Source organism: Schistocerca nitens, chromosome 2, assembly GCF_023898315.1.
Source record: "Schistocerca nitens isolate TAMUIC-IGC-003100 chromosome 2, iqSchNite1.1, whole genome shotgun sequence".
NCBI classification, from domain to species: domain Eukaryota; kingdom Metazoa; phylum Arthropoda; class Insecta; order Orthoptera; family Acrididae; genus Schistocerca; species Schistocerca nitens.
The window spans coordinates 599,393,139-599,406,868 of NC_064615.1; the positions used below are offsets into that span (position 1 = coordinate 599,393,139).

General features: G+C 43.5%; 1 protein-coding gene across 2 annotated transcripts in view; it reads right to left on the reverse strand.

The window, feature by feature from the left end:
- Positions 1 to 787: 787 nt before the first annotated feature.
- Positions 788 to 13,730, reverse strand: part of LOC126236678 (uncharacterized) — a 271,112-nt gene continuing 258,169 nt past the window's right edge. For both annotated transcript variants that reach the window (XM_049946164.1, XM_049946165.1), the window contains one exon: positions 788 to 993. In XM_049946164.1, coding sequence (XP_049802121.1) covers positions 942 to 993 — 52 coding nt within the window. In that variant the 3' untranslated portion in view covers positions 788 to 941. The remainder of the gene's footprint in view (positions 994 to 13,730) is intronic.

Sequence of the window (13,730 nt, forward strand, 5' to 3'; positions counted from 1 at the left end):
TTTCAACTTAAAACATTCAAGAAGGCATTTTAAAAAGTCAAGTTTATTTTGTGAAGCACATTAAAACACAAAACCGAGACTATGATTGTTTTATGAATGACACTCAGACAATACTATTTCCTCATAATTTTTGTTGCAATGAGCTTTCCTTTTCTTGAATATGGGTCATATTTTGCAATGGACATACAAATGCATTGCTACATTTTATCCAGAATAAATATTGCTAAAGGAAGTTTATTCAAAGTCATTTCATAGATATTTTTTATTAACACGATCCAACAGTGTTGGGCTTGGTTAACACTTGGTGAGTGACCATCTGGGACTTCCAAGCACTTTTGGCAAATGGGGTGCACTGAGCCCTTGTGATGACAATTAAGAAGCTACAGCTTCCTGAGTGAGAAGTAACAGCTCCAGTCATAAAAACTGAGAACAGCTGGGAGCATAGTGTGCTGACCACATGACCCTCCAAATTTGTGTCCTGTGATGCCTATTGGCCAAGGATAACACAACAGTCAATCGGTGCTATTGGATCTTCCAAGGCCTGTTTGGATTGAGTTTATATGATCCAGAATAAAACAACTGCATACAAATGATAAATGAGTGCATTTGTAATATTGTGACACATAGTAATGATTCTAATTTTAGAACTGAAAAGGAATAGGTCCTAGTATATATCAAGATTATGAGTACTATCAGTAGACGCTCATTATAGTACTGGTGCGGAAATATATAGTTGTAATAGCAACAGAATTTCCAGTAAACACTATAAATTAATTAAAATAGAAAATGGTTTTTAAATTTCTGTAAGTATTTGTATTACTGCTACTTTTAACATTTGATTTGACAAGCACTAAGCATATGAAGACATATTTTTACAGCAATTCTCAGGAGAAGATCAAGAGGAAGACTGCATCACTGACTCAAGTCTGTCGTGAGATCACTTAGTAATCACTTGAAGGTGAACATGGGCTTCTTGGTTCCTGATGTTCAACACTGCAAAGAAAACAAAGAAATCAAGTTTCTAGACACAGATTATGAAGTATTTTAGAAATAATTTTTCATTTCTTAGTTATGTGATAAATGAAAAGCATAATAATGTTGTCAGCTGGAGAGGACTAAAAAGAGAAGCTTACTTAAGATCTATGCTTCTAAGAAACCACACAAAATATAGATGCAGATGTGAGAAGTAGAGGAGTACATATTAAAAACAGTTAATGAAAAAGGAATAATAATAAGAAGAAAGAAGCCATAGTTAAAATAAAAAAAACAACACACCATAACAATAAGAATGCGTGACTTTTTCATAACAAAACATGTAGTAGTATGTATGTATAAATTAGTAGTGTTTAGCTATATAATTTTAACAGTTACCACTTGGAGCAAGTTCATAGCAATTCACTATGTTTGTGGAAAGTTTTGAATTTTGTAGTGTCGGCTGCAGTCAGTAGAAAAGATGCTGTAAATTACGATGATTGCAGTATTAATAGTTTTCAGAGGGTCACAGAAAAAATGAGTTATACAACTTGACATAAGTTGCAAAGACTTCTATCATGACAGTGCACAGCTAACAATAGATAATTTTTTTTATATATGAGGACACAAATGAGTTATACGATTTGACATAAGTTGCAAACACTTCTATCATAAATGTACACGGCTGACAACAGATAGTTTGTTTTATATATGGGGATACAAAAATTAAAATTAGATCTTTTGCAGAGATAACCTGAATCACAATACTCAGTTATCTATAGTAGAAAATTCACAATCAAATATTTAATTGGAAAAAGTAGTTATTGTTTTTAAAAGACGTCGTTTAAAAACATTACCTGAATTGATGTCGTCCTAACCGCCGTCTGCTTCACGTCTGCTGTGCAGCGAGCTACCTTAATTTAAGTATTAACTGTATTTTTCTTACTTATCACTTCTTCTTCCGTGTGTTTTTGCTTTTAGGAAGCTTTAATTGTCGAGTGCTATTAATAGTGTTCCATAGATTTCGTGTTTGTTTTGAATACAGTCAGAGAGAGTCCCTTTATTCAACCATAGTGCCAGTAGTGGTAGTGTTTGTTTTCAATACAGTCCAGAGACAGGTAGTGCTATTTTCATTGTTTTCTACAAGAAGTGGCTAGCAATCACAATTTAGTCAATAATCAGCCGCCTTTAGTGCATTAGCAGTCTAGTTAAAAGTTGATTAACTCTCGTCAGTAAATTGATTCCTTAGGATGGATAGGATGTGTGACTGTTGTGTACGGACGCAGGAGGAGCTGGCCACTGTTCGCGAACAGCTGAGCGTGTTGATGGCCGCGGTCAGCCGTCTTCAGGCTGCTGCCTCGGACTGTAGTGGCAGTGGGGAGTCTGGTGCGTCGCCAGGTACACCCCAGGTGTTACATGCTTCACCCACTGTCCCTGCTGTCGAGACATCTTCGCGGGTACCGGGCGCGGTTGGGCCGCCCTCTCCCCAAGGGGAGTGGCGGGTTCAGCGGCGTTCGCGGCGCACGAGGCGGAGGGTAAATGTGGAGTATGGCCGTGTGGCATCGCCCGCTCTGCCTGTGAGTGGACATGTGGCTGCTCCTTCAGCAAGGTCCGAGCAGGCACACTGGGGGAGGGGTTTATTAGTTATTGGGAGCTCCAACGTTAGGCGGATGATGGAGCCCCTTAGGGAAATAGCGGAAAGGTCGGGGAAGAAGGCCAGTGTTCACTCTGTCTGCTTGCCGGGGGGTCTCATCCGAGATGTGGAGGAGACCCTACCGGCGGCGATAGAGAGCACTGGGTGCACCCGACTGCAAATTGTTGCTCATGTCGGCCGCAATGACTCATGCCGTCAAGGTTCAGAGGTCATCCTCAGTTCGTACAGGCGGTTGGCGGAATTGGTGAAGGTGGAATCAGAGCTAACTATTTATAGTATCGTTCCCAGAACCGATCGCGGTCCTCTGGTTTGGAGCCGAGCGGAAGGCTTAAACCAGAGGCTCAGACGATTCTGCGGAGATCTGGGGTGCAAATTTCTCGACCTCCGCTATCGGGTGGAGAAATGTAGGGTCCCCCTGAATAGGTCAGGCGTGCACTACACGCCGGAAGCGGCTACAAGGGTAGCGGAGTACGTGTGGAGTGCACATGGGGGTTTTTTAGGTTAGAGAATTCCCTCCCTAGGCCCGACAAGACGCCTCCTGAGACGCGGCAAGGTAGGAGCAGGCAAAATGCAACAGGGAATAACAATATTAATTTGCTAATAGTAAACTGCAGGAGCGTCTATAGAAAGGTCCCAGAACTGCTCTCATTAATAAACGGTCACAACGCCCATATAGTACTAGGGACAGAAAGTTGGCTGAAACCAGACGTAAACAGTAATGAAATCCTAAACTCAGATTGGAATGTATACCGCAGAGACAGGCTGGACAGTGAAGGGGGAGGCGTGTTTATAGGGATAAGAAGTGCAATAGTATCGAAGGAAATTGACGGAGATCCGAAATGTGAAATGATTTGGGTGAAGGTCACGGTTAAAGCAGGCTCAGACATGGTAATTGGATGTCTCTATAGGCCCCCGGGCTCAGCAGCTGTTGTGGCTGAGCACCTGAAGGATAATTTGGAAAATATTTCGAGTAGATTTCCCCACCATGTTATAGTTCTGGGTGGAGACTCAAACGTTCATAACGCGTGGCAGGGACAAAGAATCCAGTGAATTTTTTTTAAGTGCTTTATCTGAAAACTACCTTGAGCAGTTAAACAGAGAACCGACTCGTGGCGATAACATATTAGACCTTCTGGTGACAAACAGACCCGAACTATTTGAAACAGTTAACGCAGAACAGGGAATCAGCGATCATAAAGCGGTTACGGCATCGATGATTTCAGCCGTAAATAGAAATATTAAAAAAGGTAGGAAGATTTTTCTGTTTAGCAAAAGTGACAAAAGGCAGATTACAGAGTACCTGACGGCTCAACACAAAAGTTTTGTCTCAAGTACAGATAGTGTTGAGGATCAGTGGACAAAGTTCAAAACCATCGTACAATATGCGTTGGATGAGTATGTGCCAAGCAAGATCGTAAGAGATGGAAAAGAGCCACCGTGGTACAACAACCGAGTTAGAAAACTGCTGCGGAAGCAAAGGGAACTTCACAGCAAACATAAACATAGCCAAAGCCTCGCAGACAAACAAAAATTACGCGAAGCGAAATGTAGTGTGAGGAGGGCTATGCGAGAGGCGTTCAATGAATTCGAAAGTAAAGTTCTATGTACTGACTTGGCAGAAAATCCTAAGAAATTTTGGTCTTATGTCAAAGCGGTAGGTGGATCAAAACAAAATGTCCAGACACTCTGTGACCAAAATGGTACTGAAACAGAGGATGACAGACTAAAGGCTGAAGTACTAAATGTCTTTTTCCAAAGCTGTTTCACAGAGGAAGACTGCACTGTAGTTCCTTCTCTAGATTGTCGCACACATGACAAAATGGTAGATATCGAAATAGACGACAGAGGGATAGAGAAACAATTAAAATCGCTCAAAAGAGGAAAGGCCGCTGGACCTGATGGGATACCAGTTCGATTTTACACAGAGTACGCGAAGGAACTTGCCCCCCTTCTTGCAGCGGTGTACCGTAGGTCTCTAGAAGAGCGTAGCGTTCCAAAGGATTGGAAAAGGGCACAGGTCATGCCCGTTTTCAAGAAGGGACGTCGAACAGATGTGCAGAACTATAGGCCTATATCTCTAACGTCGATCAGTTGTAGAATTTTGGAACACGTATTTTGTTCGAGTATAATGACTTCTCTGGAGACTAGAAATCTACTCTGTAGGAATCAGCATGGGTTTCGAAAAAGACTGTCGTGTGAAACCCAGCTCGCGCTATTCGTCCACGAGACTCAGAGGGCCATAGACACGGGTTCACAGGTAGATGCCGTGTTTCTTGACTTCCGCAAGGCGTTCGATACAGTTCCCCACAGTCCTTTAATGAACAAAGTAAGAGCATATGGACTATCAGACCAATTGTGTGATTGGATTGAGGAGTTCCTAGATAACAGAACGCAGCATGTCATTCTCAATGGAGAGAAGTCTTCCGAAGTAAGAGTGATTTCAGGTGTGTCGCAGGGGAGTGTCATAGGACCGTTGCTATTCACAATATACATAAATGACCTGGTGGATGACATCGGAAGTTCACTAAGGCTTTTTGCAGATGATGCTGTGGTGTATCGAGAGGTTGTAACAATGAAAAATTGTACTGAAATGCAGGAGGATCTGCAGCGAATTGACGCATGGCGCAGGGAATGGCAATTGAATCTCAATGTAGACAAGTGTAATGTGCTGCGAATACATAGAAAGATATATCCCTTATCATTTAGCTACAAAATAGCAGGTCAGCAACTGGAAGCAGTTAATTCCATAAATTATCTGGGAGTACGCATTAGGAGTGATTTAAAATGGAATGATCATATAAAGTTTATCGTCGGTAAAGCAGATGCCAGACCGAGATTCATTGGAAGAATCCTAAGTAAATGCAATCCGAAAACAAAGGAAGTAGGTTACAGTACGCTTGTTCGCCCACTGCTTGAATACTGCTCAGCAGTGTGGGATCCGTACCAGATAGGGTTGATAGAAGAGATAGAGAAGATCCAGTGGAGAGCAGCGCGCTTCGTTACAGGATCATTTAGTAATCGCGAAAGCGTTACGGAGATGATAGATAAACTCCAGTGGAAGACTCTGCTGGAGAGACGCTCAGTAGCTCGGTACGGGCTTTTGTTAAAGTTTCGAGAACATACCTTCACCGAATAGTCAAGCAGTATATTGCTCCCTCCTACGTATATCTCACGAAGAGACCATGAGGATAAAATCAGAGAGATTAGAGCCCACACAGAAGCATACCGACAATCCTTCTTTCCACGAACAATACGAGACTGGAACAGAAGGGAGAACCGATAGATGTACTCAGGGTACCCTCCGCCACACACCGTCAGGTGGCTTGCGGAGTATTGATGTAGGTGTAGATGTTTATATGTGATTGTCAGTTTTAAATTTAAAACACTTTCAGATAAATCAATATAAAAACGTTTATCTACAAAATTATTATGTTAAAACTGCTTACCACAAATATAATTGTGCAACAGATCTTATAGCAGATTATGTTCTCTATTTGAAAAATTGATTCAAAATTATTACTTCAGAGACCCAGTTTAAAAAATTCTCAAGTGTAGTTGAAAGGGAAAACTGATGAATTAACCAAACTGCAGTATGATGAGCTAACATAAAAAAATAAATAAATTAGCATAATAATATATGCACAGCAAGTTTTCTCAATAATCACTCTAATTCAATGCAGAAAACTTATACAAACAGCTCAAAAGATGGTCTACTGAAATATATACAAGAAAGAATTAAATGAATTTTATGTTGGTCTAACCTATTTTGTTCTAGAAATATCAAAACAATTAGCTCTGTTTCAATCAAAGCTGTCACAAAGTGGATAATATTTTAAATAAAATTTTAAAAGTCAATTATCCTGCAGATCTGTCATCCTTATTCATACAGATAATAAAATCACTTACAGATCTTTCTTTTTCCTAGTTGTAATGCTTATTCTTGAGATATATTTGAATATCCATTAATTAGTTTAGTTATTAAAATCGTACACAGTTCTGAAAAAGTTAAGTTCATTTCCGAAAATACATTAATTTTAGGTTACCTCCTGTTTGGGTTTATGAAGGGCTTGTTTACTGAATGTATCAACCATAGGATAAAATATTTAAATGGCAAAACATCACTATTAAATGTTAACATTTTGGAAGTATGATTAACAATTATTCTTTCCTTAAAATTTGTGTAACAGCAAGGAGACAGACATACCAATGAGCTCCATCAGTTTATAAACAGATTAATGTTCTGAGTGAGATCAAAGACTAGCATTTTTCCCAAAGCTTTCAAATTACAGTTGTATCATGTTCTTCTGATATGGTAAAGATGTCAAAACTTTTACTCATAGAGAAATAACATTCTCTTTAGTGACAGAATAACATCTTAATCAATTTTTTTTGGATGTGTCCATAAGAGTTTTGTAAACACACAATTGTTTCTGTAGTTTCAGCATCAAGAAGGATAGCAAATAATGTAATCTTACTTACTGTGCATATATTGAGTGATCAAAAAGTCAGTATAAATTTGAAAACTGAATAAATCACGGAATAATGTAGATAGAGAGGTACAAATTGACACACATGCTTGGAATGACATGGGGTTTTATCAGAACCAAAAAAATACAAACGTTAAAAAAATGTCCGACAGATGGCGCTTCATCTGATCAGAATGGCAATAATTAGCATAACAGAGTAAGACAAAACAACGATGATGTTCTTTACAGGAAATGCTCAATATGTCCACCATCATTCCTCAACAATAGCTGTAGTCGAGGAATAATGTTGTGAACAGCACTGTAAAACATGTCAGGAGTTATGGTGAGGCATTGGCGTCGGATGTTGTCTTTCAGCATCCCTAGAGACGTCGGTCGATCACGATACACTTGCGACTTCAGGGAACCCCAAAGCCAATAATCGCACGGACTGAGGTCTGGAGATCTGGGAGTCCAAGCATGACGAAAGTGGCGGCTGAGCACACGATCATCACCAAACGACGCGCGCAAGAGATCTTTCACGCGTCTAGAAATACTTTTTTTGGGTCTAACAAAACCCCATGTCATTCCAAGCATGTGTGTCAATTTTTACCTCTCTATCTACATTATTCCGTGGTGTATTAAGTTTTCAAATTTATACTGACGTTTTGATCACCCGGTACATTACAGCAGTGTAGCGACAGGTCTAAGTCTTAGCGAAAAAGTAATAAGAATTGGTAAGTGAGCCACAAGAAGGAATCCATTAGTTACCACAGGCTGGAAGCCACCTGTTTGGCAACACATAGGACAGAATAAATAGAAAGGCAAGCAGGTTGCTTAACGAAGGCAGCTGACCACAGCAGAAAATAGCACAGCACAGCAATGGCCACCGCGATGGACGAGGCGATGTCACTGCAACAGGGGCTAGTCTCTGTTATGAACGTCATGACTAGCCACGAGTTTTAGGGAAAAAATATGTCTGAGAGAGGAGACGTGCAACTAGTGCTGTATTTTGAAACAGAGCAGATTCGTCATTGACTCGTCATCGAGCCATCTTCTCCATATCGCCGCTGAGTTCTGTAGTACCACTATGATGCCAGAGCCACCTCAGGCTACAGGACAATAGAGCATTGTTGTTAGCAGCAGCCACAGATTCGAGTCCGGGCTGCACCCCCTGCCTTGAGTGCAGTTCCTGGTGGGACTTGGTGCCCCAGCAGCGCCAGCCTGCCACTGTCGCTTGCTGCTGCCAGTACCGAATTCTAAGAGGAACTTGTTGCCAAACCACCAGCTACTATCTGACTCCTGTGCAGGAGCAATGGGTCGAATCCCGAACAGAGCTGTCTCTGTGTCCCAGCCCGGTGAATGGCATTGGAGCACAGGGGGCTGAACAGAGGGTCACTGTCATCGTCAAGAGAAGAAGTGCGCTGCTGATGACACAGCTGGCCTACTAAGCTGCCAGCTGTCCATGGGCCTTCTGTCAGAATTGCTGGGGCTGACACAGCATTCTGGGTGGATACTGTCACCCATACCTCACTAATGGCCAGGGTCAATGAGAAGAGGCATGTCTTCTTCCGTGGATCGCTAAATAATACGTACAGAAGCTAATTAAGACGCTGTTTTGTTGGCAAAGGTGTTTGACTGGGCCACTTCGACCCCACCATTCATCCTCCGCAGGCTTCAGTAGGAACGATGCATGAGCAAATTTGCAGGTGAATAGGAGCTATATAGTGTGCAAATACTTAGTACACAGAGCCGTCAGCTCCAGTAGCAACAACTGCTCTTACCTGGCTAAGCTCGGATGACAGCTATGGCTATGTCATTCCATACTGGTTCATTTCTATTGCAGAGTTCATCAGTCTTGGTGCCTGGCAAGTGGTGGAGTGCCAGACTATAGGGAACCAATGGCTAGGTGTTTTCAAAGGGAGAGAAACCTTGAGAAAGGAGAACGTGCTGGCCAGGAAAACAGTCAGACACCTTCTGTAAAGAGGTAGGTCAGGACAACATGGGCAATGTGAGGTCTGCTGCTACCCTGTTGGAAGATGGGACCTCATGTAAGGTGATTTTCTGGCCATAACACCGTAGAAATGTAACAACTATGTTAAGAAGAAGTACCAACACGCCAGTTGCTAGGCACATATGACGATGGCAAATACAATCTGGCAAATCAGTCCTCCTCGCATTTTCCACACTTGGACACGTCCATCGTAATGGTGTACTCAGATTCGGGAGTCGTCTGAAAAGAAAGGGTAGTGCTACTGTGCTGCCCAGTGTTGCTGTTTGTGGCACCACTGTTGGCGCACCTGTGTCTGTGTCGCATCACTTGAAGCTGCAACAGCTGTCACCGTGTTGACAGTTCATGGTGCTCCATACATATACCTTGCTCCAGACGACATCGTATTATCCGTACGGATACTTGTCTTGTTGCAAGGAAACGTACACTCTGACTCAACGTCCGTGGAGTGGCTGTACAGTTATGCACGGCCGAGCAAACTGTATGTCTGTCGTCTCGTACAGCAGTAGCGTGGGGCGCTTGAGATCATGCATGGTGTTGAATATGGTCCTCTTGACACCATTGTTTTCCACATTCGCTTGACAATCGTAGGATCGCGATCAACGCGAGTAGCAATATTGTGGAACGATAAATTGCAGTCACAGTAGGCTACGATCTTGCTGCTAATAAATGGCGACACGTGCAGGTAGACGTTTCCCCTTCTTCGCGAGGCACGTCATCACGCAACCAACAATATTCACCTGCGATTACTAAACGAGAAAGCCTCTGCATAATCTTCCCTTAGTTATAGTGTAAAGGCGCTACTCCTATCCACTTTGTGCGGTTGCCCTGAAAGCTAATAATCTACACTTAACGTCTGCAGGGTGACGAAAATCCATTAATATTTCAAAACTCAACACTTCACGGGATAATGTAAGTAGACAGTTAAAAATTGACGCTCATGCTTGAAATTGCATCGGATTTTATTGAAACAAAAAGATTGCACAAAATTACCGACAGAGCTTCGTATGACACAAAACCAGTAATTAGCATATCAACTGATTTTTAGCAAAGATGATGCTCTTTATAACAAATACTCAACTATCGGCTGTCATTCACTAAAAAAAAACGTGTAAGTCGAGGGACAACGAGGTGAACGGCACTGCACAGCATGTTAGTAGGTATGGTGAAAAACTGCATCTCTAATGACGTCTGATGATTGCAGTAGCCTTGCGACTTCAGGTAACCCCAATACCAATAATTATGCGGATTGAAGTCTGGGGACCTGGGAGGCCCAGCATGACGGAAGTGACGGCCCAACACGCAGTACTCACCAAACGATGTGCGCAAGAGATCTTTCAAACGTGTAACAATATGGAGTTGAGCGCCATCCTCTGTAAGTCTTACCGGCCGGGGTGGCCGAGCGGTTCTAGGCGCTACAGTCTGAAACCGCGCGACCACTACGGTCGCAGGTTCGAATCCTGCCTCGGGCATGGATGTGTGTGCTGTCCTTAGGTTAGTTAGGTTTAAGTAGTTCTAAGTTCTAGGGGACTGATGACCTCAGAAGTTGGGTCCTATAGTGCTCAGAGCCATTTGAACCATTTTTTTTCTGTAAGTCTTACCTTGCAGCAGGTGTTTATCAGCCAGGCTAGCGATGATATGATTCTGTTAACATATCAGGGTACCTTGCACCCGTCACGCTGACAGTTTGAAAAGCAACACCTCGCATTTCCTCGAAGAAAAAGGTTCCGATCACGATCGATGGGGTAAGTCAACCCCACACCGTGACCTTCTCGTCATGCAGTGGGGCTTCCATGACAGCTCTACGATATTCTGCAGTTGTGGGTGTTAACAGATCCTTCGAGGGTGAAATGAGCTTCGTTGGTTCAGCACCATCTGTTGGCCGGTTTTTGCACTCGTCTTTGGTTTAAGTAAAACCTCACGTCACTTCAGGCAAGTGTATCAAGTCTTACCTCTCTACCTCCATTATTCCTTGAATTAACGCATTTTCAAATGTTAATGGACTTCCGGGTCACACTGGACATTTACACGACTACCTGCAATGAACGGTTAAGTGCCTTGCAGAAGATTCATCGAAACATTTTCATTCACACTATTTCTCTACACGGATCGTGTTGCCTGTAGTTCAACCATGCCTAGACGGTCAATACCCCAGTTCGATCGCGTCCGTATTGTTATATTGTCCCAGAAAGGGCTCTGAACAAGGGAAGTGTCCAGGCGTCTCGGAGTGATCCAAAAATAACGTTGGTCGGAAATGGAGGAGATGCAGAGAGACAGGAAGCGTCGATGACATGCCTCGCTCAAGTCGCCCAAGAGCTACTAATGCAGTGGATGACCGCTGCCTACGGATTATGGCTCGGAGGAACCCTGACAGTAACGCCACCATGTTGAATAATGCTTCTCGTGCAGCCACAGGGCGTCGTGTTATGACTAAAACTGTGCGCAATAAGCTGCATGACGCGCAACTTCACTCCTGACGTCTATGTCGAGGACCATCTTTGCAACCACGACAGCATGCAGCGCGGTACAGATGGGCCCACCAACATGCCAAATGGACCACTCAGGATTGTCATCACGTTCTCTTCACCGATGAGTGTCGCATATGCCTTCAACCAGAAAGTAGTCGGAGATGTGTTTGGAGGCAACCCCGTCAGGCTGAACGCCTTAGACACACTGTACAGCGAGTGCAGCAAGATGTAGGTTCCCTGCTGTTTAGGGGCGGCATTATGTGGGGCCGACGTACGCCGCTAATGCCATCCTACGACCGATAGTGCAACCATATCGGCAGCATGTTGGCGAGGCATTCGTCTTCATGGACGACAATTCGCGCCCACATCGTGCACATCTTGTGAATGACTTCCTTCAGGGTAACGACATCGCTCGGCCAGAGTGGCCAACACATTCTCCAGACATGAACCATATCGAACATGCCCGGGATAGGTTTACGGACGACTTGATTCAACACCCACTCTGAGGATCTACGCCGAAACGCCGTTGAGGAGTGGGACAATCTGGACCAACAGTGCTTTGATTAACTTGTGGATGGTATGCCACGACCAATACAGGCATGCATCAATGCGACAGGACGTGCTACTGGGTATTAGAGGTAACGGTGTATACGGAAATCTGGACCACTTCCTCTGAAGGTCTCGCTGTATGGTGGTACAACATGCACTGTGTGGTTTTCATGAGCAAAGAAGGGCGGAAATGATATTTATGCTGGTATATATTCCAATTTTGTGTACAGTTTCCGGAACCGAGGTGATACAAAACTTTTTTTGATGAGTGTACAGTATGAAATCTAGGTGTGCACTCTCCTTTATCAGTGTTTCACTAAACGCTACAAGTATGAACACAGATGACGGTACTATGGTTGTGGGTGCGTGTAATAAGGGGAATGTTGTTTTTTTCCCATTTCCGATTATATTCGTGAAGTGAGTCTTAGTGGATGGTCTTTTCTGTCTCGCGTCGCACAACTCCTGTGGTTTTACCTGTAGATACAGTGTGAGAACTGTATCGGATCTGTTGTCGATGGCAGGCAAGCCTGTGAGTGTGCGCTTTACCTGGCTTGAATGCTTCTCCACCCAGGTTGCAAGCTCATCCACGTGGATAGACTCTCACGCAAACAACTGATAAATATCCTGTGCCACTGTAGAGCTCGAGTAAAATAACGTGGCTCTTGTGCTGAAACACATTATCGTCCTGAGTGGCGGGCGACTCCATTCTCTGTTCTGAGGGGCGACCACCTCACCTCCCTGTCGCCTGCCTACCTGCGCACTTACGGCGTTCTTGTTGGAAAATTTGTGGTAAGTTTCTATTGGACCAAACTGCTGAGTTCATCGGTCCCTAGGCTTACACACTACTTAATCAAACTTAAACTAACTTACGCTAAGGACAACAACACACACACTCATGCCCGAGGGAAGACTCGAACCTCCGACGTGGGGAGCCGCGCGAACCATGGCAAGGCGCCCCAGACTGCACGGCTACACAGCGCGGCCGTTCTCGTTGCTCTCTCTTTACTACTGGGTGCAGCTACCCATGGACGTTCAATGTGAACCGTAATTATCGTATGGAAACGAAACTCGGTAGATATGCTAATGTGTTAACGTGTAACCGATTTAAGCTGGAAAAAACATTAGTTCGAGTTGTGGCCATCAGGTGAAAGTCTGGGGCAGTACACTGCATGACGGTACGACATTCAAGCTGTCATTTGACAAGCGACAAATTGAGCGAATAGTATGCCTATCGAGAAGAGAGGCCATGTGCTGTTAGTGAAACTGTTTTATGTGAACGGTATCAGTTACAGTGGTGCACTGAAGGAGTATCGTCGACTGAAGTTCTGAGGAGAGGATAGATGTCATTAAATGGTTTAAAGAAGACTGACCTTGCAGCACGTGTCCCAGATAGTGCAAGAGCTCGTGCAGAGTCAAAACAAATGTCCATCCCCTGATCAACAGTATGGAAAGTTTTGTGGTGCCCGTAAAAGATACAGGCGATGCTGCACCTGAGACCTCATGATCTGCAGCAACGGCAAGACTCTATGGAGTGATGGGGCACATTTTACACCACAGTGTACAGTGAATACACAGAATGCCGAATTTGGGGTACTGTTAAAGCACATTTTGTG